The sequence below is a fragment of the Equus asinus genome, chromosome 21 (genome assembly GCF_041296235.1).
Source record: "Equus asinus isolate D_3611 breed Donkey chromosome 21, EquAss-T2T_v2, whole genome shotgun sequence".
Taxonomy (NCBI): domain Eukaryota; kingdom Metazoa; phylum Chordata; class Mammalia; order Perissodactyla; family Equidae; genus Equus; species Equus asinus.
The window spans coordinates 97,790,387-97,815,248 of record NC_091810.1 but is presented as its reverse complement, the minus strand read 5'-3'; the positions used below and the strand labels follow the sequence as shown (position 1 = coordinate 97,815,248).

Genomic DNA, 24,862 nt, shown 5'->3' with positions numbered 1-24,862 from the left:
TCCCTGCCCTTACGCTCCTGTCCTTGAGCAAATTCCTGGGTCTCCCTCTTTAATTTGGTTTACTAAACATTTAAGTGAGGGTGACAGTATGACACAAGGAATATTTTGGGAGTTGAATATGTGAAAATATAGTAATCACATAGTTTTAAAGAAAAATTCCAAAAGTAAGTCACTAAAAATCTAGTTTATTGTTTTTCTCACAAAGTTCTCACTCTAGTTGTGTGTGTATGTGTGTCCCTAATGCTTTTCCCCCAAACCACCTTAGATGGTCTGCGTGACTTAACTCCTCAGTGTCTGAACTTTTAGATGCCTAGAAGTCACTTAAATCACCTCAAGATCATCTATAGAATTTTAATTTAAAACTGTCAGTCACTTGGCTTACTCATGAGTTAGTGACAGAATTCTAGCTTCCAGGGCAGAAAACCCAGGATTTGCTCCAGGTTAGAGCACATTTCTTTCAAAGGGACAACAGGGTGTGGTGGATGAGCATGGAACTGGAGTTAAGACCCGGAGTACTGGTGCCGTCCTGCCTCTACTACCTGGGTGACCCTGGGAAAGTGGCTTCAGCCTTCTGGCTGTCGGTTCCCCCTCTATAAGATGAGAAATCATGGTCTCTGAGAAGTGCTGTGATCCAACATGTTGTAATACACCTTCCTTAAGGTGAGTGACTCAGATAATCAACAGAATACTCCACCTCGTTAGGAGAGAAATTTAGAACAAGTCTTTTATATCGCAATTTCACCCTGAATTCACCTGGAGGCTTATAGTGAAGAAATAAAAGTTCAATATGCCCAAGGTCACTAAGTCTGAATCAATTATCACAGCCGAGGATTTGTGCTAGTGTGTTTACACGGCATGCTCTCTCCTGAAGCATCTCTGAGGGTTAGAGATGCTTTTCAGTGCCAAATAAAAAGCTCTAGCCACCTACGCTCAGGGATGCAGCATTAATGGATTATCATTATTCCTGACAGCATATGCTAATTCACAGACTTTTAAATGGAAAGAAAGCAGAGACTATGAAATGAGTAGTTTTATGTTCTCTGAGAATCTATCATTTTTATCATGCAATAAACTTTCATGTACAATTCAAAATAACATTCTATTTTTATAAAAAGAATATGTTCTAATATGACCTTCTGATGCACTTGAAACTATCATCATTTATTATATAGGGCTGTTAAAATACAAAACAAATTCTAGACAGCAATATTTTTAAAAGATGATCTTATTTTTTGTCCTTTAGAAAGTTAAAATATGGAACCTAAAAAGTCTACAAGGTCAGTGTTGCAGATTCATTCACTCATGCACACGTTTATTCATTCAACAAATTTTTCTTTTGAGGGCCTGCTATGTGCCAGGCGCTGCTATAGATGGCAGGGAAAATAAAGATCAACAAGGAAATGTTCCCTTCCCTTGAGGAGATTACGTTCTATGCGGATTTGACACAAATGCCACTTTGTTCCAGTATCCAAAAGAAAATAGACAGCTGTAGGACTTTACAAAATGTTTGCTTACATATGTATTTTTACCTGTTTGCATAAAACATTTATAGTTTCCTAGAGCTACTGTAACAAATTACCATAAACTTGGATGGCTTAAAACATCAGAAATCTACTGTCTCATATTTCTGGAGGCTAGAATTCCAAAATCGAGATGTCAGCAGGGCCAGGTTCCTCCGAGTCTAGGGGAGGGTCCTTCGTCCTGGTTTAGGACAGCATAACTCCACTTGCCGTCTTCTTCACCTGGCCATCCTCCCTCTACGTGGTCTGTGCCCAAATTCCCCTTTTCTTAAAAGGACACCAGTCATGGGATTAGGGCCCACCCTAATCCAGTATGACCTCATCTTAATTTGATTGTATTGCAAAGACCCTATTTCCAAATAAGGTCATATTCACAGGGTACAAGTGGCTATGGATTTTGGAGGGGACCCTATTCAACTATACAAAGATGAGGATAAATTAAACCAATATTAACCACTTTTTGTATTATCTCCTCATAATGTTAATTTTCTCTTAAGATTGTATTGCTTTTTACTTTTAGTCTCTTTTTGAAATTGTTCTTGAACTTTTTGAATGCTTTGCAGATCTGCAGGCTGCATTGTGGTTTGTGACTCCAGTTCTATAGTATTTCTTTTTTTTCTGAAGTGAGATTCTTTGTTTATTTGAACTCAATGTTAAATCGACAGCTTGTTGGACTCAAATGTTTATTGTTTCCAGGAAAATTAGTCAGGAGAATCTGACTTATTACAGACCCTGGCCCTTTCCTTTCATTTAACATTTCTTTTTTTTTTTTCTTTTTGTCCTAAGTGCCTTTCTCTACCCTTTTAAAGTGTGAATGAAAAATAAGCTACACCTCAACTGGCACTTTCATTCTAATCAACCAAACCATTAGGGGAAGACTTTGAGATAGTGCCCTCCATCCCGCTTGTCTCCTCTCCTAACCTAAAAATAGCACAAACCCCCAGTGCAGCACAAAGCCCACACTGAACTCTGAGGCTGACTACCATCGCAGCACCCACACTCTGCACCCTCCCCTACATCCTGGGCGCCCTTCTGGAATATTTTTCGCTCTCTGCCTCCTCTACTACCTGATAAACTTCCATGAGCAAAATCACCATCAAGCAATTTAGAAATATAAAACATGAAAGTCGAAATCCTCCCCCATCCAGTCCCAGAGGAAACGGTCGTTTGGTGTGTAGCCGTTCAGTCTTCTCTGTGCGTATAATATGTGTGTGTGCTCGCGTGCCTATGGATCTGTTTTTTATTCCAGACACACATATTTGCTGCGTTGTCTTCTGATAGGCACTTTTCTACAGGAAAGCTGGATCGTGCTATACACATTGTTTTGCATTTGCTATTATAACTTAAAATGTATTGAAATTATTTTACCCAGGCAGAGCTTACGGTTTTAGCTCACTCTTTCAAGATAGTTTTCCAGTACAGAACTGTACCGTAATTTAATCAATTTTTACCAAATGATAGACATTTAGGTCACTTGTACTCGAGGACTTGCCACAGTGACGTAAACATCAAACTGACTTAGAAATAGGATCGCTGGTAAGTATATGTAGTTTTTATTTTGTACTTAAATACAATCAAAACGTTCTGTAAACATGGCATCTATCTTTTATTTATTCATCTTTTTTTTTTTTTTTTGGTGGAGGGCAATCTGAGATGCTAAAAACGATGCATTGTTTTTACTTACCTTGTTTGACTACTGGTGGAATTGGATGTCTTTGCACAGCTCTATCCCCGCTTGTGTTTCTTCCCATCAGAGCTCTGCCCACTTCACTTCCGCTTTGCGGCTGGGTATTCCATCTTACTCTCTGTGTACGACTGCTCCCCTCTGCCTTGCATCTGAGCTGCCCACGTTTCCCCTGGCCGCCACCTGCCCTTTATTGCTGCGTTAGCGTATGTTTCTACAGAGACACTTACCGTTTCTCTGCAGTCCAAATCTGTTCATCCTTTACTGTGTCATTTCTGGTTTTATTCCAGATTTGGAAAGTTCTTCTTCATCCAGGATTTTAAAAGAATGATTAAGACTTAAGAAATGATTTTTGCATATAACATGAAAAGGAATCTAATTTAATTTTGCCATGGATAGCCAATAATATGTAAGAGCTCCCATGAGTCCTTACTTACTATGGAATGCCATCTTTGTGATATACTCCATCTGGTTTCCTGACTCTCCTTGATTTGTCACAGCTCACCATTAACCCCCTATATTCACTACGGTTGCTCCATATAAAGTTTGCAAATCCACCTCATTGGTTTGTTTGCAATATTTCTTGGTTATCCGCAAGCATTCATTCTTGCAAATAAGTCTTAGAAGGAACTTTCCAAGTTCCAAAATAAAATTCCATTGGGATTTTTATTGAACTTGTGTTAAATCAATAAAGTAAAAGAAGATTGCCATATTTACAACATAGAGTTTTCCCATGTGGAAACATTATTTCTTTTATCTCCTATTTATTCAGGACTTCTCATTATTATAGTAGTTTTCCTCATATAGCTCTCACCCATTTTTATAGTTTTGTTGCTATTTTGAATGGGACTTTTTAAAAACATATTTTTTGATTGGTAGTTGCTATTGATGTCAATGTTTTCCTAGAATTCAGCCACCTTATTAAACTCCTGAATTCTTTTTTAGATTTGCTGCTCTAGAATTTCTAGGTAGACAGTATTTTCATCGGACAATTATGATAATTTTGTCTCTTCCTACTCAACACTTATATTCCTTATTCCTTGTTCTTGATTTTGGCCCAGCTCGGACTCTAGAACATACTAGACAGTAGCATTGATATCCGGTACTTCTGCTCTGGGAAGACTTCTCGGGTCTCCTTTCCCCTCACTCCACCTGGTTAAGGGCTGTTATTTCATACGCTCATCATACTCCAGCCTGGGTCTGTGGTCCCATGAATGACACACAAATGCAGCTGTCCATGAGCTTGGTCATTGTGTATTCCATGGCTCTGCGGCCTCTTCATCCATCGCTGTAGACCGAGCAGCTGACCCAGTTCCAGTACGTAACAGTGGTCCCATCCATCTGTTCTCCCAGCTTCTAATCTCTCTCCACTATAATCCTCCTTCCATACTCTAAAGGAAGTGGGAAATTCTGTTCTTTACTCAAATTCTGTCATTCTGTCAGCTCTCTCCCTGAATCTCTACCCCTATTACTGCTCCCTTCATTCAAGCTCCCATTCTCCCTCACCTAGAGCAATGAGTCTCTAACTTAAATAATGGAGACGTCCCTTTTAAAGAAAACGAAATTCTATGAACCTCACTGTCACATCGAATTTTTATCATTTTGCTTAAAGGCGTACAAACAACATTTGGTATAAACTCTTTATGCTTATAGTTCTTATACAAATCTAAGACCAAAACAAATTTATACATTAAATACTTTCATAGCCAGTAAAATTAAAATTACTAAATGAGCTTAAAGTGACAGTACCATTTTGATGAAACTAACTTGCCAATTTTGAATTAATAATATGAAGATGTACATTCATATCTTTCTACATAATCTGACTCTGTGTCTTTATTTCTATGACTGTCAAGTGGAGACTGCTCTTTTGAATACAAATTCTTCACAAGAGAATTCTGATAACTCAAGACGCTGTGTGCTATTTCAGAACAACCAGACTTCATATGTAGCTAAACTCTGGCACTATGCAATTCTAAAATGCTAATTTTAATGAGCTGTCGCTTGATAACTCAGTAAAGCTTGTTTGTTCACTTGAGGGTAAGATTAGCGTGGGGAAGTTACTGAAATCTGCATTACCTCTGTGGATGTATAAAATCAGATGCAAAAAAATTCTTTACCACATTTGCCTTTATATTAACTGCCCGTCAGTGACACAAGCTGGTACCCACAAAGACCCAGTAATGCTGTTGGAGTCCTGGTAAAGGTGCTGAGTCAGACAAGCCAATGCTGCTGGGCACTGTCTGACAACTCGGTTTTCTTATGGTGTCTTTCTTTTTAAACTGGTCCCCTCCATGGGACATCGTTTATACAGCGCGCCACTTCAAAGAGAAACTTATAAACAATTCTTTAAGCACTGAGACACAGTTGTTTTTTCTCCTTGCAAGAAAGTGCAATGTAAGGGAGTTCAGCTTTCAGATTAACTAGCTTTCAGAATAAAGAAGGCTGTACTTATAATTCACATTATTAAATGACACAAATTTTCTGATTAAATAATGTTTCAGTCGATTTTGATTTAAAAAATAAAAGTTGCTGTCTTTGACAACAAAAATATTTTCTGAGGATGGAAAGTTTTTAGGTTGGCCCTTTAACTCATGACTTGCCACTCAGAAAGCAAGGCTTTTAAACTGTCCATCTTTTCATTATTCTTAAGATCAGTTTCAGATGCCACCCGCTACATGAAATCTCTTTACCAGAAGTGGTCATTGCTTGGACCCCACAGAACTGGGTTCCTGTCTCTATTATTACGGTTAGAGCTGAAATTTTCATTTTGTTTCTTCACATGTCTTTCTCACCTAATTATCTGTAGAGTCTTTGAATGAAGACGTAGTATATCTGTACACCCAATGTAAGCTCAGAATCTTGCACATAATAGGTATTCAGTAAATGTTTAATAAAATGGATGAGGGGCCAGCCCGGTGGCGCAGCGGTTAAGTGCACATGTTCCACTTTGGTGGCCCGGGGTTCACCAGTTCGGATCCCGGGTGCAGACAGTGCACTGCTTGGCAAGCCATGCTGTGGCAGGCGTCCCACATATAAAGTAGAGGAAGATGGGCACGGATGTTAGCTCAGGGCCAGTCTTCCTCAGCAAAAAGAGGAGGATTGGCAGCAGATGTTAGCTCAGGGCTAATCTTCCTCACACACACACACACACAAAAAGGATGAATAAAAAATAAAACTTTGCCGAAAGTTGCCACCATTCAAACAATGCTCTGGTAAGTAATGAACCCAAGTATTGTTCCTCTGTCTCTCCTCCTTCAGTCAGCATCGTCCCTGTGAAGCTGATGACATTCTTTGCCTCAGCAGAAGGGTAAAGTGAACTTCATAGTGCAAGAGTTCAGTTTCTGGCCCCGTGTGGGGCAAGGCCCTAAAGTTAGGTTCCCAGGTCCCCTTATGGATAAATAGAATTCAAGACTTCTCCATAGAGAATAACTGGAAAAGACTGGTGACATGTCTCACATAGCCTAGACTGTATTTTTCTGGTCCATGAATTCAAAGGGTGGGACAGGAAGGCACCCGAATGAAGCTCACAATGCATCCTCCCTTAAAAATTTCTCTAAGCAGAAGAGAATCCAAATTGCTCTCCAATAGTGTGACTCTGATTCTGGGCTTCCTCCAGCCGCTCTTAGGTCCAGATACAAAATGCCCAAGGAAAATAGGGTGACCTGCCATCCTGATTTCCCTGAGACTGAGAGGTTTCCTGGGATGAGGGCATTTAGTGCTAAAACTGGCACAGTCGTAGGCAAACTGGGAAGGTTGATCATCCTAGACTGGCCAAATACGATGAGCCCTCCTGCCAACTCCCCAGGTGGAAAGACACACTTAAGCCAGTCCAGTGAGAAACTCCAGGCGTCATAGGGGGTGTACAAAACGGTCTGCTAACCACCCTCCCATCCCTTCCTTTTCTGGGCTACATTTCTTTGGCTACAGCAGTGGATCTCAAACCTTCCCACGCACAGGCTCACCTGGAGGTCTTGCTAGATTACAGACTGCCGGGCCCACCCCAGAGGTGCTGATTCGGTAGGTCTGGGGAAGGGCTCAAAAATCTGCATTTCTTACAAGTTATCAGGTGATGCTGATGAAGCTGGTCTGAGGACGTGGCTTTGAGCACCGCTGCTCTAGAAGTCTGGCATACTACTATCTTCTTCTGACACTGACATGTGATCAAAACCGGAGTCAGCTGAGAGTATGGAGGCATGAATCAACAGTATAAAGGACAGGCTTTTATAGGAATTGGTCCTATTTTCATTTCTTAAGCACTTCTCAGTGGTGAGTACAGTTTTTAAAAGGTCTTAATATACAAAGTTTTACATAGAATACAAAAGGGTTAAACTTTCAGGCAGGTTTTTGCAGAGATGTGGGGCACTTCTCTATGACTGGGTTTACTTAATCACGACTGATTTCTCGGTGGAAAAGTAAGGACACCGTAGCACAGCTCTGCTGACATCGGTTCCTCTCCTCTGTGCTCAACCTAACAACTGAGATATTCTTTGTACTTAGTCTGAATCACAGTTTCATAAGCATGCTCCCTGGCGTACTAAACAGGAAAAGAAAGTGTATTTTGATAACACGGTCTGTATTTCTTTCAACCTATGCAAAATTTTTAATGTAACTGAACATGTAACAAAAATTGACAAGCAATTCCAGATTGTAAATACGTATCCAATTTTATGCCCCAATTCTGCCCTTGAAAACATCTACTGCCGCCCATCAATACACAAATTTTGCCTTACACTGTGGAAGTGTGTCCTTTATCTCGAAAGGCAGCTTCCTGACTGCCCTTGTGCAGATGTTGTGTTCGACCGTGAAGAAACTGAGCTACGGTACTTTGAGGGCAGAATTTAAATCCTATATTCATAAAAAGTTTCTAGGGAAATGGGTCTGAAATAGAAGAACTTTACATTTTGATAAGTAAAATGAATTTCTAAATGGCCCTATCTGAGAAACTAGTTCCGAACAATAACGGTTTTGTCTTTGTCCCCAGCGCTCTGGTGGTGGCCTGGCCATCCCCCTGTGTGCATTCCAGGGCACCGTGTCTCTCCAAGCGCCTACAGGGAAAACTCTTTCTCTGTCTACCTATGAGGTAAGCGCAGAAGGACAAAAAATATCCCCAGCCTCTAAGAAAATAGAAGTCTATCGATCCAAAAGTGTCGGCCATGAGCCAAACTCTGAGGATTCTCCCGCCACGTTCGCGGACGCCAGTGTGAAAATACACTTGGAAGTTCTTGAAATCTGTGATAATGAGGAGGCCTTGGACACCGTGTCAATCATTAGCAACATCAGCCAGTCGTCCACACAGGTCAGATCGCCATCTCTGCGCTACTCCCGGAAAGAAAACAGATTCGTCTCGTGTGACTTAGGGGAGACAGCCTCCTACTCTCTCTTCTTGCCCACAAGTAGTCCTGAAGGGGACATCAACATCTCCATCCCGGACACGGTGGAAGCACACAGGCAGAACAGCAAGAAGCAGCGTCAGGAGAGGGAGGGGCACCAAGAGGAAATCCAGCTGTTGAACAAAGCCTACAGGGAGAGAGAGCGAGCGAGCCAAGGGGCCCGTGATCCCCTGGTCTAAAAGAGCAGGGTGGTTCTGCAACTCCAACCTGCTCCACCAACGCCTTTGCTCGGAGGCTGCGGGATGCCCTTTAGTATTTGCTGGTTTGCGTTAGCTTTATAGATTCACTGTTAATTACTTGTAGTGCAAACAGCTGGAAGTAGTGTGAACACAAGTGCTTTTGATGTGTTGCCCATAGATCACACACTGTGCTATTAAAAGATTTTGTTTCTTATCGGATTTCTAAAGATCTTTTCTAAGTCAAATCTTGGCCGAGTTTACTAGTGCTTTTGGCTGTTTATCAACCTCAGAGCAAACAGAAAGTTGCACAAACTCAATGAATGTACTGTCCCCATGCATGTGTCTATACCCACTGTTGGCAGGGGGAAAACACACTTTGGGAATGGAAGAAATGGAGCAAAACCTTAAGTTGTCTTGAAGAGTCTTGCCTGGATGTGCCAGCAAAACACGCCTCTGACAGTGACCACGTTAGCTTTATGCTAATGTCTGGGAGATATCTCTTGTGGTGTCAAACGGCCACCTTCCAACTTCAAGACATGCCTGCCCTGGTCTGTAAATAGCAGTTTCCTTCATTTCTATAAAATACAAATTGTTTACCAAATGTTTTTTTCTTCTCTCTCTTAAATAAACAGTGTTTTCCTTTCATCTTTTCAGTATATCAAGACTGCCCTTAAAACAATTATGTTGCGTGTCCTAAGTGGAATTAGAAGCAGTCCCTAGCTCACACACTATTGGAAAAGGTTGTGAATGTACACACCATTTCTTGAACTGTTTTGCTTATTTGAATGGAAATTGGAGGGAAACACTGCCAGATTAAGTTCTGTGAAGTGCACCCAACTAGAGTGACCAACTTCTGGGTAGAGCAAAGGAAACTGCTCTAAGTCCAAAATAAAAGAGTCTGTTTCTAAAGCTGCAGATTTGGCAAACTTTCTTAGCTATTCTTGAAGCATAGAAAATTTTAGTTCAAATATTATTCCAAATCTAGGTGCTTTCTTTCCCAAAGATGTATATCTCAAAGAAACAACTCAATGTATTATATTACATGACTGTAGGGTGTACATTTCAAGACTAATTTTAAAATGTGTCAAATTGCAAAAAAGCAGGAATCACCTTGTCAGAATATTGGTAATGTATATTTCAAAAGTTATGAAGTGATTTCCTTCAAATTGCTTTATTCTGATCTTTCTATAAACATATGTTAAGTGTACTACTTAAATGTTTATTTTCCAGAGTTACTGAGTTGATATTTTACATGATTTTAAACTTTGTGCACACCCACCTCACCCACATATCTTATTTACTATTTACAGACTAAGTGAATGGTTTTTTAAAATGATTTATTTTGGTTTTTATTTCATTATATTGAATCAGAATTCTAAATTGCTTGACATGGGCTTTCAGATCGTTTCATCTTCAGATTTTTTTGCCACCAAGAAGTCATTTTGAAAATAATTATCTCAATAGACTTTCCCTAACTCTCATTTAACTCACCCATATCTCCTCATCTAAACTTGGGGAGCAAATGTAAAGCCATTAGCAATGCTTGTAAAGCAAGCCTCAAATAGTGCATAATATATAAATTCAAATTTAAATATATTCTCATTACAAATATATTTCATTTAAAAAGGATTTTTATCCCCCAAATTGAGGGCTATTTCACACTGACAAACGGCCGGATCAATCTGATGTTGTAAATCAACAGCATTAAATGTCTGTTATAAAAGAGAAAGTTGAATTGAATATTCTAATAATGCTTTGTAAGGCACAGGCCTTGGGCCAGCCCAGTGGCCAAGTCGTTGCTGGTTCAGATCCTGGGTGCTGACATGGCCCTGCTCATCAGGCCATGCTGAGGCAGCATTTCACACAGCAGAACTAGAGGAACTCACAACTAGAATATACAACTATGTACCGATGGGGCTTTGGGGAGAAGAAGAAAAAAAAAGAAGATTGGCAACAGATGTTAGCACAGGTGCCAATCTGAAAAAAAAGGACAGCCTTGATATATTTAAGTGTATTCTATGAAAGAGAAATTCTATGAAATTCTATGTAAATTCTATGAAAGAGAAAAGTGATTTTCCTGCTGTAAAGTGCAATTTCTGGCAGCAAAGAAATTAGACACCAAATCATAATAAAACAGAAGAAAATAAAGAGTTAAATACAAACAAATCTTTTATAGCAGCACAGTGCTTCAAATGAAGAGGAGAAGATGGAATTAAGGTTTAAAGAGCACTGAGTTGGACCGGAAGACAGGAGTGCACATTTTCCCTCCCGTCTTCCATCTTCTCTTCACTGGGGGAACTGAAAAACACTAGGATATTGATTGCTCTTGGTTGTTGAATTAGCTATACAACAGATACACTTAAAAATCCTGCAGTGCTGACACAATGCCAGAACCATTTAGCCCAAAGTCATAGTTTGAAAGGCTAATCAGCATCACATTCCAACCCGGAACACTTCCCACTCCAGGCCAACAGCAGCTGACTCTGTAAGGAGACCCACAGGGGCTGTACTTCTGCACCAAGCACTCCTCCCAGTCCTTGTTGAGAGGGCAGGTTAAGCTACACCAGCACAAAGTCTACTTAGTCTTCAAAGGGATTATGATGGCGAAAATGGGTTTCTGGTATGGGACACACCCTTACAGGTGTCCTGTGCATAGTTAAATATCTTACCCTTGCATCGTTATATTGTTCTTCTTATTAATAAATGCCATATTTCATACAGGTTTTCTTTTCTCTATAAATTGATGTATCTGAAGACAACTACTTGTTATCTAATAAAAATATTGCCATCTGGTGGTGACTCCTACAAACTGAAAAGACGTAATCCCTAAAACGCCCTAATAACATAATAATCCCAAAGACTTCCAAGAGTTGGGATGGACAGAGGCAACATTTGGAAGACAGTAAACACCGCAGCCCTACTCAGAACACGAGAAAGAAGATTTGGCCGTGCATTATCTGAAAGCTTTTCTCAACGTGGTTCTTTAGTATTGGATTTCATAGATAAATTTTCTCTTAGTTTTTTATGTATATTATTCAGCTACTTTCATTCATTTATTCATTACAATATTTAATGAATGCCTACTCTATGCTAGACATTGTTCTAGGTACTTAGAATTGTACCTATATTTGGTTTTGAGCAAAACCAAAAATACATACATACTGTGAGTTTGAGCCAACTGCAAATTTAGAGAACACAGTCCACATGAGACTTCCCTCTGTTCTGACATCAACCGCAAGCTCAAGGTGTTCCCAAAACCACTGTCATTTCTGTAATTCACTGGAAGAACTCAGTGAACTTACTGCAAGCTGTGTAGTCACAGTTTTGGTGTATACAGGGAAAAGATTGTTAGAAACAAAAATTGAACTGAGTAAATCTGAAGACCTAATCGGCTTTATTAAAAGAGGCATGAGTCGGGCAGCACCCCATCTAGCCATGGGAGGGCGCTCTGAGGAGCTGTACAAAATGGAAGGTCTTTATAGGCAGAAGGGAGCAGAGCAAGGAAGCTATGAAAACAGAGTGGATTGTTTGAGGCAAGGTCACCTTCCCCGAGGGGCTGGAAGGCAGGGGTCTTATCAGGTGGATCACCTCACTAGTGTTGGTCAGGAAATTCCAGATGATGGGTTTGAAATTCCACTCCTGGGAGAAGCTGAAACTGCCATTAAGTCTTGCTTTGCTGACGTGGGGCTTAGCACAAGCAACTCCATTTTGGGCCTGGTGTTTCTTTTTAACAGGATACAAATTAAAATCAGCCAAGAGAAGAAGTACATACAATAGGGTCTAGAAAAAGTCTAAATACGGAGCTTCTGTTGTCCTCTCCTCAAGGAGTCACGGACAGCATGACTTTCCTGGCACCGTGTGACAACACACATGGAGTATTGCCTGCAAGGAAAGCTGCTCTGGATCTTGGTGTCCAGCATCTTTACTGGGACTCTGTCATGCTAGGAACAGGGCGAGCATGGCTGACGGCTCACGTGACTGAGCTCAGTTTCCAGCTCCCCAGAAGGTCAGGTGATATGGAAGCCCCTATCCTAAATCACAGTTACTCTCTGGCTGGTCCGAGGCCCCCAGATAAACAAAGGCACTCCTATCAGGCACCACATTCCAAGGGCTTAGAGATCACCTCCCCAGAAGGGCAAAGGCCAGACCTCCCTTTGGATAAAGTTAAGTTCTTTACTATACATTTATATATATATACATATCGGGGAAGGCTAAGTGTATGGACAGATAATAGGTATTAGAAGTACTAAAAATGCTAAGAAGAAAAACTAGAATAAAAAGGATGGACAGACAGCTTTTTTGAATACTTTAGTCAGGAAAAGCTTCACTGATCAGAGACTCAAATAAAGCGAGGAAGCATGCTGTGTGATCATCCGGGGAAATCACAGTCCCGCAGAGGGAGAGCAAGTCTCCAGGAGTGGGAGTGTGCCTTCTGGGCTCTGTGAAACGATCCCGGAGGGTGCTGAGTGTAGCTGAGAGAGAGAGAGACAGACAGACAGAAGGGCAGGGAAGACAGACCATCAGCACCCCGCATACCAGGTCGGCACCTGGGATTTTTATTTTTATTCTAAACAAGGTGGGAAGCGACTGGGAGGTTCTGAGCAAAGGAGTGACGTGTCTGATTTCAGAATCCTTGTCTGTTGTCAGGGGAAAGACCACACGGGTACAAATACAGCTACGAAGGAAAGGCAGGAGGGTATTTCAAGGGTCTGGGTTAGACACAACGTTGGCTCGGGTTAGGGTGCAGCAGTGGAGATGGTGACAGTGTTGTATTCTGATTCAATAAATAAGGAGGATTTCCTTGCTAATTTTAGATTATAAATTTATTAAACGTCTATGTGTGGAACCTGTAACTTGAGAACAAATTACCTCAGGCATCTATTTTTTGTTAATATTCTGGAATATCCCAATGTTTCTAAAGTCCTCCATGTAGCACAGAGGCTAGAAGCCTCAAAATTATGTTTCCCAGTCTGTCTTGCCGGCAAGGTCCAGGTTTAGCAGCTGCCAACGACAGACCTTTGCACGAGACGTGGAAGGTACAGCGGAAGAGAAGCAGAGCAGGTCAATGAATGCTCCTGACCAGCTGAGCCTTTCTCCTCCAGGGCCTGGGTTCTGTCCGTCTCACAGTTCCACTTCTTCATTCCCTACGATCACTATGCTTGTCTGTGTCAAGCCGGCAGAAGGGGAAATGGCAGGGAGGATCCTGCGCTCGCACTCTCAGTGGGACTGGCCTAGAAGAACAGCCCCTCAGTCACTGCAGCTTCCACGACACTGGACACATCTCAGTACACAGCCACACTGCACTGCAGAGGAGGTGTGTGCACAGGAAGAAGAAACCCAAATTTGGTGAGCAGCTAGCTATCCAGTCTCTGCCACACGCTGTGGCCCTGACTAGACAATCACACACCATACGGTGATAGAATGTGAATAAGGGCCCCTCTCTGGTGTCATAAGATGCAGACAGAGGTGCTGCAGACAGTAACCCAACAGTGCTACATTTCCCCAAGTTTGAGTTATTGGGTCTCGACTAAATTTACGACATCAACACCCTAATCTAGACAATACTGCTCCAAACCTCGGTCAACTTGTTCTAGGCTCTCTTCTCCAGCTTAAGATACAAAGACAGTCATATTTGTCTGTCTTTCCTTCAGTCTTGAGATCTCAACTTTAAAATGCGTCAAGAACACGCATACACAAACATTCACACATACAAAAACACATATTCTCAAGAACAGCAGCAATTTGCTGGCATTGGGCAATCAAAATCCAAATATGAAACCACCATGGAGACGGTCTTTTGCAATATTATACAGAACAATTTAGATTCCTGGAGCCACATTGTCTTGAAACACTTTATTACAGAGGAGGATCTTTCCACTTTTACACAAGCATAGTCCCACTGAGTAATTTTTCCAGAAAAGAGGAAAAAAATGCCTCAGAGCTAAATTTTCGTCTCCACCACATAGCAGAAACTCCCATAAACTGTAAAATGTCAGGGTCAAAAAAATTAGGGTTTAGACAAATCCACGGTCACCTGGTTATAGTAGTAAAGATACAGATCTTCACGCTAACAGAAGCCTTAAGACTTTGTATTTTCTTTAAAAAAAATTTTTTTTAAGTGTACAGCTGGATGTGTTTCCTCAAATTTAACGTTCATGTAACTACCCCCCAGATCGAGACACAGAACATTACTAGCCCCCAGAGGTCTCCCACATATCCATTCTCGTGCAGTAACCTACAAAAGGAACCATGAATTTGACTCATCATCACCCATTAGAGGGTTTCTGAACTTCACACACGGAAATACATTTTTACTGGGTAGAAAAGTTACAGCCTATACAGGACATCACATGATATACAGATCACTTAATACTGCAGTGAGCAGGACACGGTGTCCTAGATCTGTGACACACAGTGGGGGTGCATAAGATCTCAGTGAGTGTTACTGATAAATCATTAAGTAACAATGAGAAAGTTACTCCTTCTTAATTCCTATTCTTTCTAAGAACATCTAATTCTTTTTTATTTTCTCTGCTTACATAAGAGACAACTCTCAGCTTGGTACTATCAAGTCCTTAGCTCTCTCTACCACTCCTTTTCTGACAATGGGAAATCAGGCTTTAAACTAGACTCAACGGGCAAATGACTCAAGCTGGAATTCAATTACACTGTTTTGTTTTCATTGATTCACCTTTATCTTTATCTATTTATGAAAAAATGCTAATCTCACATCTAGAATAGTAATATAAAGTTTCCCTTTCAAATAAATGACTATAAAAATGAGTCAATTTCATGAAATTTCGTAACTAGTAGTAGAGTTTATAGTTGCATATGGTAAACATTTTATCGGAAGTACACCAATAAGTGAAGTTTGAGAAACTCTGACCATAAAATCTACTATGTCAGATAAGAGCAACAGCACAGAATAACTACTTTGAGGAAAATGAGAATGAGTAAATAAACGGTTTTGACTCTGTACAGTGAAATGCATTCAGAGGGGCTGTGAGGACAGAGGGTCTGAGGGATTTCCACATCAGGGGCTTCAGCATCATTCACTAATTAGCTGAGGGAAATTTCCTGGAAGAAGCAGGTTTCAAGAGTGATCTCATAAGATTCGGTGACCCGGGTGTGTTCTAGATTTTTTTAATTAACAATGGTTTATAACATCAGATAAATTTCAAGTGTACTTTGTACTTTTATCTTTTTTAATTTAGAAAAAATGTATTGATTAAAATTAAACAATTTTTTTTCTTAGTACTCATTCATAATATCTTTTCCTAAGTTCCAAGATTGTGTGCTTAAACCGGGCAGAGGAAAATCCACTTTAATGAGATTACGTAGTTGTCAAGGGAAAGTATGTTGTATAAGCCAGTCAAGAAGGTCTTTAACATGGATCCTGGAATCCTTCCACCTTCACCAAGTCACAATTTTTCTTTTTTCCTTTTCATGAGAAAGAGATGGAATTAGCCGATAGTGGCAGTTATTTACAGCTGGGATGACAAAACGTCCGGCTTGCCGGGGATAATCCCAGTGTACGACTGTTTCTCCTGGCATACTGAATAACAGCATCCTCTTTCACTCTTCAGAGTGTCCCAGAGTGGACAATAAATTCTACAGTCACTCTACTTACAGTTCTGAAGCAAGTAACCCCTAATCTATATGCTCTTTCCTCAAAACATAAGCTACCAACTTTAACTAAAAAGCAGACAAGGTAACATCTGCAATTTCCTACTAAAAGTACCTCTTGCTTGCTTTTCATGTTTCTATTAGAGAATAAAAAGAAATTTCCCTTTCAGTATTTCGAATGAAATAAGAAAATTATGACTGAATGTCATCAAGGACCCACCCGAGAGGAGGTAATAAAAGGACGAGACTGTCACGCCTTCAGAAACTCAGCTTAAAGGTGAGCACACAGCCACTCCTGGTCTTCGCAAAGAATGCCTTCTGGAGACATTGGATGTTCAGTCAAATTCAAACAGGAGACTGGAAGCAGATAATATCTGCATCTGACAGACAGTAAAGGGACTGGAGTTTCTCTGATTGATCTCTGCCTCCATGAAATATTTACAATTTGCTGCAACTAAAAGCAGCAGAGTCTGCTCTGGCCCAGTGTTGGTCGTCTTCACTGCTCTCCTGCAGACCCCTCTGCTCTTGTCACCTTCCCGTCTGCCTCAACTGCATCAACAAACAGAAGCATGTGCCCTCTGCTTCCACGGGATTTGGCCAACAGGGACTTCCAGCAAGAGCCCAGAGAGGAGAGTGAGGTCAGGATGTTTATTCTTCTCTTTCCCGGCAGGATCACCTTGGACTGGATCTGCCCTTTATCAGTGGTCACTGCTCCTTGCTGGCAGCTGGCTCTATGGAGCTTTCTTTCAGGATGCCAGCATTTGCCCCCTTTCTTCATTCACTTGGGCCTAGAGATGGTAACATCTCTGCTGCTGCTAGCTCCAGTTTACTGAAACCTTTTCTAGGCTTTACACATGCACCTGTACACAGCTTTAACACGTGTAAATACATACAAATGCTCCCTGAATTCTCCTGTTTCAAGCTTGCCATCTGCTTTCTGTAGGGACTCTAACAGATGTGTCTCCAATCTGTAACCTTTCCTAGTGCCTAACTGGTCTGGTTGCAGTGGAAAGAGCACTGGGCTGGGAATCAGAAGGCTTGGTTTCCATCTCTGACTCTACCGCTGTTTAGCCTGAAGCTCAACTCTCAAGAACTCAGTGTACTCTAGAATGCATGTTAGAAAGATTGGGGATGACGCAGGCCCAGGTGGATTAGATTCTAAAACCTTTCAGCCACAGCATTATATATACAATTCTAAGATACCAAACGAAGGTTCTGGATCCTCTCAGCTCCTCTTGTGTTGAAACCCCACTTTGATGAGGATCTTCTTCTCCTTTTTAATCAAGGATACCCTTGATGGAGTTGGGTAGAGGACAGGTTTGGTATTCTTGGATCAAGAAACCTTAGCAGGGCTGGCCTGGTGGTGCAGTGGTTAAGTTTGCCCGTTCTGCTTCTCAGCAGTCAGGGGTTCGCCGGTTCGGATCCCAGGTGTGGACATGGCACCGCTTGGCAAAAGCCATGCTGTGGTAGGCATCCCACATATAAAATAGAGGTAGAGGAAGATGGGCATGGATGTTAGCTCAGGGCCAGTCTTCCTCAGCAAAAAGAGGAAGCTTGGCAGTAGTTAGCTCAGGGCTAATCTTCCTCAAAAAACAAACATAAAAAACCTTAGCATTCACCAATTTTAGGATAAAGACCAGGAGAAAATCCTGATGTGTCTAAGATTCCCCAAAGGTTAGTGAAGCAAGAGAAGCCAGTAGTAGGAAATGACAAAACTGGCCTAATAGAGGATACATCACTTTGAAATAACGAAAAAGCAAAACCCTCCTAGAATTCCAGGGGAATATAGGCTTCCGTAAGTAATTTTTCTCTTTAGCATAAGCACTGGATATACTAAAAGCTATAACTGGAGTTTTTTAAAAAGTGTATTTCAAAACATGGTCTGCTGGGGCCGGCCTGGTGGGGTAGCAGTCAAGTTCACACGTTCTGCTTCGGCAGTCCAGGGTTCGCCGGTTCGGATCCCAGGTGTAGACCTGTGTACCATTCATCAAGTGATGCTGTTGCAGGCATCCCACATATAAAGCAGAGGAAGATGGGCACGGATGCTAGCTCAGGGCCAGTCTTCCTCAGCAAAAAGAGAGTTGGTGACAGATGTTAGGTCATGGCTAATATTCCTCAAAAAAAAAACCCCAAACCAAACCAACAAACAGAAAAAACATGGTCTGCTTTCAGAGATCTAAGCAGGAAATATGGCAAAAAAGCCGGGATGTTTGTAACACAAACATCTTCCTCTTCTCTCCCACACTCCTTCTACATTCTCCTCCAATAATAAGGCTTCCTTGTACTACTTCCTATGAATCAGAGATCTCCATTTCCTCATATTATCCTTCCCAAGGCAGACTTCATTCTCCCCCCTCTCGAGCTATACTTGTGCAAAGTCTACTGGGGAATATGACTTAGAGAGGAGAAGACTGAAAATATGTCCATTTAGTCTCTTAAAAATATTTGATAAATAAATGAGATTTCAGTGATTGAAAATGGAAGCTTTATACAGGAAGGAGGCATAAACGGTTCTGCAGACATCTGGTTCTTCCTAGCTTTTCTCAGATGCTTCATTTTTCACGGATTAGATCAGTGATGGTATCCCTTCCCTGGAGAGGTCTCATTCTTCAGTCTTTGCATTCCTCGAGTTTCCTGGCCCAACTGTAGTAAAACAGAACATGGCGCCTGCTTCTAGTGCCTGACACACGATAAGAACTCGTTAAACAGCGAGTGCTCTATCCCTGCTCCTCCTTCCAGCCGTCACAACGGCAGCAGCAGGAGTGTCTGTGACGCAGCACGAGAAGTCTGTCAAGCTGTCAAAATGAAGGGGTGACCTCGTTTTGGAGAAGCCGTGAATCAGCACACACAGCGGACGGTCTTCCAAAGATGAACACGGTCATCTCCCATCCACGCTCTTCTCATAACGTGACCTTAGCTCTCCATTTTTCCTGCTTTCGCAGCCTCACACAGCCAGATCGTTATATTCTATAGCCGTCTAGGATTACTTTTATCAGCACCTCCCCTCTGCCCATCCCAAGATGCAGTAAGAGTCAATTAAGGGTTCCATTCTCCAAGGGGAACACTAAAAAAACTCCTCACTCCGGGCTTCAAGAACGTTAGACCCCTGAAAAATCCTGCCGAAGGTGTTGCACAGTGTTGGGGTAAAAATGCAGAGTCAGGGAGCCCCCCGGCCCCGTCCGTGCAAAGGGGCTGGACCGGAGACGGGCCGGCGGGCGTGCAGCAGGGTCCGTGCGTCCGCGGGCTGGCTGCGGGCGGTGGGGAGGACGCTTGGGAGGCTGCGCAGACGCACTCCGCCGCACCGGGCCGGGAGCGCTCTGGTGCCCAGCGCCGCGGGAGCCTGGGGACAGCGGGCGCCTTTCCTCCCACAGCGTCCTGGCGGCCCACCCTGCGCAGGATCCTTCGTGCAGCCGTCTACTCAGAGCGGTCCGCGCTTCACGCCGAGGGCGCCAGGAAAGCTAGCGACGAGATCCGCGGCCGAGGTGCATCTTAGGGCCGGCAAACACGGGGCGCAGAGGACGGCTGGTCAGAAAGCAGGCGCCACCCCTGGGGCGGCCACGAGGCCTGGGCGAGGCGCGCGGCCGTCACTCCCGCTGCTGCCCGCCGACCACGAGCTTGGCCCTGGCCGGCACTCACGGCCGCGGGGCGCGGACAGGTTCACCCGCCTGACCCAGGGCGCACCCCTCGCCGCGGCCGCTTCCGCCGCCCCCGAGGCTGGGTGCCCACGTCGTACCCCTGCAAACTTCCCTTCGCCTCGCCTCTCCAGCTGAAAGGCCCGGACAACCGGGACAACACGCCATGTCGGGTCCCCGACGAGCACCCGTGTCTCCCCGGCCCCGAACGGTGCCGCGCACAGCCTGGGGGCACCGACCGGCGGACCGCCCGTGAGCAGTGCGCCCCGAGCCGGTGTGCGCCGCCCGCCCCGGTGCGCGCCGGACCGCAGGAGTCCTGCCCGTAGCCGCAGGCAGAGCCAGGGCGGCCGGTCTCCCGAGGAGGCAGCGGGCGGGTCCCCCGGCGCCTTCTCGCACGGGGACACTCGGCCCCTGCACCGGGGCCGCCTCTACGACCAGGCCCGTGGCGCTCAAAGGCCCGTCTCCCGCCGCGGCTTCGCGGGGCCGGGCTTCCACACGCGGGCGGGGGCGGCCTCCACGCTCGCCCGGAGCGTCCGTCTGCCCCCGCTCTGGAGGCGGCGACCCCCATCCTGACCCGGCCGCCGGCCCGCCCGCCCGCTACGTCTCCGCCTGCGACGCGTCCCCACCTCCCGGGGGCGGCCGCCGTGTCGCGATCCCGGCCTCCAGCTGCGCCCTCCCGCTCACGGCGGCGAGCGCACTCCTGGCCAGCGCGCGGCCCCTCGGCGTCCCCGCCCGCTGCCCGGCCCACGGGCCCGCCGCCAGGGCTGCACCCCGCCGCGGGAGCGCTCGGCCTCCGCCCGCGGTAGCTCGGGCTGCGGGTCCGCCCCGAGGACGGGCTCACCGCAGGCCCTGCAGGCCGCGCGCGGGGCGGGACCTCGAGGACAGCGTGGCGCCGGCCCCGCTTAAGCGACGGCCTCCCCGGCGGCCCGGGAGGCGCGCGGACGACGCGGCCCCGACGCCCCACTCTCCACGGACGGACGCCCCGCCTCCCTGGGCTGCGCCCTGCACTCAGCGAGACCGCGGCAGCGAGACCAGAGCCTGAGGACCGGGCGGGCGTCCTCGAGGCTGCGCGCCGCGCCGGAAGCGAGCTCGGGCTTCACGGCCGGGTTCCCACAGGAAGCCCCGCCCCCTGCCTCGCACGCCGGGCGCGCGCCGCCCAGACCTGCCGCCCATGGTCGCTGTCGGCGCAAACGCACCACTGCGGCCGGCGGAAAGCGTCACACAGGCCCTCGCTGGCCGCCCTTCGACCTCACGGCCGGCGCCCTGACGTCACCGGAAGCGCCCGTCGGGTCGCTCAACGGCCAGCCTCGCGCCGGCGCCGGAAGCAAGGAGGAAGCGGTCGGCACTCGCTTCCGGGCCCGCCGCCATTTCCAGCGGCTGCCGGCGCTCCCGGGCTGGGCCCGCCGGGGCGATGAGCTATGAGGGCCCTCCGGGCTGGGGCCGCGACGGCGGGCCGCGCAGCTCCGGCGGCGGCCGCGGTGGGAGCCGGGGCGCGGGCGGCGGCGGGGGCGGCCGGGGCGGGCGCGGCCGGCACCCCGGGCACCTGAAGGGCCGCGAGATCGGCCTGTGGTACGCACGGAAGCAGGGCCAGAAGAACCGGGACGCCGAGAGGCAGGAGGTGAGGCGGGCGGGGGCGCGGGCCGGGAAGGTTCGGGCGGGGCCCCGCCGGGTCGGCCGCCGCGCCCCCGGCCTCTGCCTGCCGCCGGCGCGCCCGCGGAACGCGTGGCAGCTCTGGGTGCCGGCGTGCGGGCCCGGGGAGGCGTGGCGTCCGGGCTGCCGGCGCCGGCGGGGAGGTGGTCCCGAAGGGCAACGGAGAACTCGCGGAGCGCGTTTCTGCTTCCCTTGCGGCCCGCCGTGCGGCGGTCACGATTGGGGCTCTCGGCGTCCGCCCCTCGCCAGGCTGTGTCCCGTTTGGTACACGTCGCTTCAGGCTCTCCGCTTGCGAGGCCAGAGTGCGTTTGTGTTTGATCCTTGTTTTTCTGTCCCGCAGAGGTCTGCTCTGCCTATTTTCTTTTTAGTCCTTCTTTTGCTGAGCAAGATTGGCTCCGAGCTCATGTCAGCTCTGGTCTGCCTCCGTTTTCAGTATGCGGCCGCTCACAGACGGCGGTGTGGGTCCGAGCCCCCCGCTGCCCCCGCTGGCCCTGTCCGGCGCAGCCCCGCGCCTCTCTTGGTCCTGGCTCTCAGGGGCGGCGGCCGGGGGGTCCCGCGCGGCACGCTTAGCGCGTCCTCCGTGCTTTCCGGGCCCCGTGCCCGGCTCCGCGGGGGGGGAGGCGCCCTCCGCGCCCCCTGAGACCTCCCGGGGCGGTGCTGACTCTGTGTTCCAGGGTTTGTTGTGCGCTCTCGCGCCCTCCTGCTCTGGAGCGCGCCTCTCCGTCTTTGCGCCCGAATAGGGCCGTTCTTCGGCGATCAGCTCCCCTGCCCTTTGCCGCCGTCAGCCAGAGTTTCCCCTGCTTTTCCTTTTCCGTGAACCCGTGTGAGCAGAGAGAGCGCGTGCTAGTGATGCGCTTCTTTCCGGCAGATGCTTAGCGCGGGCCAGTGTCTCAGGCGCCGTCCCAGGGAGATCCGGCCCCGCAGCCGGCCTCACGGGCAGCGCAGTGAGCACGGTTGGGACAGGGAGCTCAGGCAGGGCCGCACGCGGCCGTCCCGAGGGCGGCTGGCCCAGACTGGGGGCCGCTTCCCGCAGAAAGGATGTGTTCTAGTCTGCAGCCCAGCGCGCACGCGTGTGACCGAACACATGTTTCGTAAAATGATAATTACCTGTACTTGACTCTGGGTTTTTGTTGTTTGTATTTTTCTGCCTCCTCCTTTAGAAGACTGGTCCAGATCTTTTACTGTAGTTTTATACACAGCCATTTGAAAAGCCCCGAGCTACAAGAATGAGCAGGGCCTTGACATTCGTGGGCTTTTCCCTAAAAACTGCAGGCCGTGCAGCATTTGAACTAGAAGGTTAAGTGCCTGGGTCTGTGTTCGCTTTGTGGAGAACGGTTGGAAGGGGCAGTCCTGGGCCGGGGGACGGTAAAGTAGCCCTTGCAGTGATTAAGCTGAGAAACCACGCTTGAGGTTGGACTTGGGCAGTGGAGACGGAGGGAAGTGGACAGGTTAGAGTGGCTTGATCTGAGGGAAGGGGAAAGCCGGTGGTGACGGTGAGCGCTTTCTTGACTATGGAACAGTTTTGGTGGAGGAAGGTGATGGACTCAGCTCAGTGTGAATCTGATGCCTGGAGAAGTCTGGGCTGCAGGTGAACATGTGGCAACTTGTGGACCTATGGACAGGAGTTGGAGTGTGGAAGTGAGCAGTGAGAAGAGGAGTGGGGTGGGTGCAGCTCTCAGTTCTACAGCCACTGCTTCTCAAACCTCAGTGTGCATAGGAGTCACCTGGCGTCCTGGGAAAACGTAGCACTGGGCTGGGGCTAGAGATCCTACTTTCCCAGCAGGCTCTCAGAGGATGCCAGTGCCGTTGGTCTGCAGGGCACTCAGGCTGGACTGTGTAGAACAAGAGAATTTAAGGGATGGACTGAGGAAGAGAAGCTTACAAAAGATTGTAGGAAGGAGCAGCCAGAGAAGAGAAAAATAAGGAGATGAGTGTTGTTTTGGAATCTCAGAGTAGTGTTTAAGGGAGAAAAGAGCATATGAAAACGAGAAAGTAATCAGTGGTAAACCCTGCACAGACGTGGAACAAGGCAAGAGCTCAGGATGTCTTGGATTTAGCAGCAGGGTCGTCGGTGACCTGGATGAGACCTCTTTCTGTGGAGTGGTGGAGGGAAAACCAGATTGCAGTGGGGCGGCTGGTGAAGGAGACGTGAAGAACTGGAGCGCTTTCAAGCAGTTTTACTGTGGAGAGGAGGAGGGAAACAGGGCAGTGGCTGATAGGTGTGGGAGAATTCAAGGGAGGAATTTTGGGGGTCTTTTTGGTTGTTTTAAGTGTGAAGAGATTTGACTGTGTTTGTGTTCATGTACTGATACCACGTAAGGAGCCAGTGGAGAGGAAGAGGTGTCTGAGTAGACTACATGATGCTGCAGTAGTAAACAGCTTCAAAATCTTAATGGTTTATACCAGCTGCATTGGTTTTTCCACTCACATTGCTTGAGCACTGGAGTTGAGTCAAGAGTTCTTAACGAAAGGCTCACAGAGCCTCGGCCCATCGCAAGCGGAGCAAGTTTAGTGGCAACAAGGGAGCAAGTACAGGAAATTGCCCCTGATTCTTAGAGAACCCCATTCACATTTCTCTGTCCAGTAAGTCACATGGCCATGCTTAACTTAGGGGTGGGAAAATGCCCTTCTACCGCTTATCTGGAAGGAAGCAAACCAGAATGTTGGTCAGCAGCCTAATGACTAAAGTGGCAGAGCTTTAGGAAAAGAAGATAAATCTCAGTAGGAGGAGATAGCCCTGAAAAAGTGAAAGGTCTTGGGCTGCAGAGTTCAGGTGGAGAGGTTAACCTTAAGCAGGGAAATGGGCTCCTCTTCCGTTTTCACAGGAAGGAAGAGAGCAGAGGAGGGCTTCTGAGACAGCTGGGTTTAGGTTTGGTGGCAAGCAGTTAAGGACTTTTCCTTCGGTTTTTGTTTTCTTTGTGAAATGTTGAGGATGAACAGGAACATAGTATCGGTGTCTAACAGAGAATGGAGAAAGTTTGAAATAGTTGCAGATAGTTAGAAGCTGATAAGATAGATATGGATAATTTGCTGGACATTGTTGAAGGTCTTTGCCAGGAATTTAGAAGCAGAAAGAATATTTAAGGATGTCCAGAAAGGGGGAAAATAATCAAAAAGTCAAATACCGTGATAAAACGAAATAGTCATGAAAAATAAAGTATGTGTCTGAGGTTCTGCC

General features: G+C 46.3%; 2 protein-coding genes across 2 annotated transcripts in view; both read left to right on the top strand.

Moving 5' to 3' along the window:
* The window catches only part of GPR149 (G protein-coupled receptor 149), a 62,313-nt gene extending 53,404 nt beyond the window's left edge, over window positions 1–8,909 (top strand). Inside the window, exon 4 of the mRNA XM_044754932.2 lies at window positions 8,189–8,909. Coding sequence (XP_044610867.2) covers window positions 8,189–8,776 — 588 coding nt within the window. The 3' untranslated portion in view covers window positions 8,777–8,909. The remainder of the gene's footprint in view (window positions 1–8,188) is intronic.
* A 12,455-nt stretch (window positions 8,910–21,364) lies between these two features.
* DHX36 (DEAH-box helicase 36) overlaps window positions 21,365–24,862 on the top strand; it is a 47,019-nt gene continuing 43,521 nt past the window's right edge. The window contains exon 1 of the mRNA XM_044754706.2: window positions 21,365–21,652. Coding sequence (XP_044610641.1) covers window positions 21,446–21,652 — 207 coding nt within the window. The 5' untranslated portion in view covers window positions 21,365–21,445. The remainder of the gene's footprint in view (window positions 21,653–24,862) is intronic.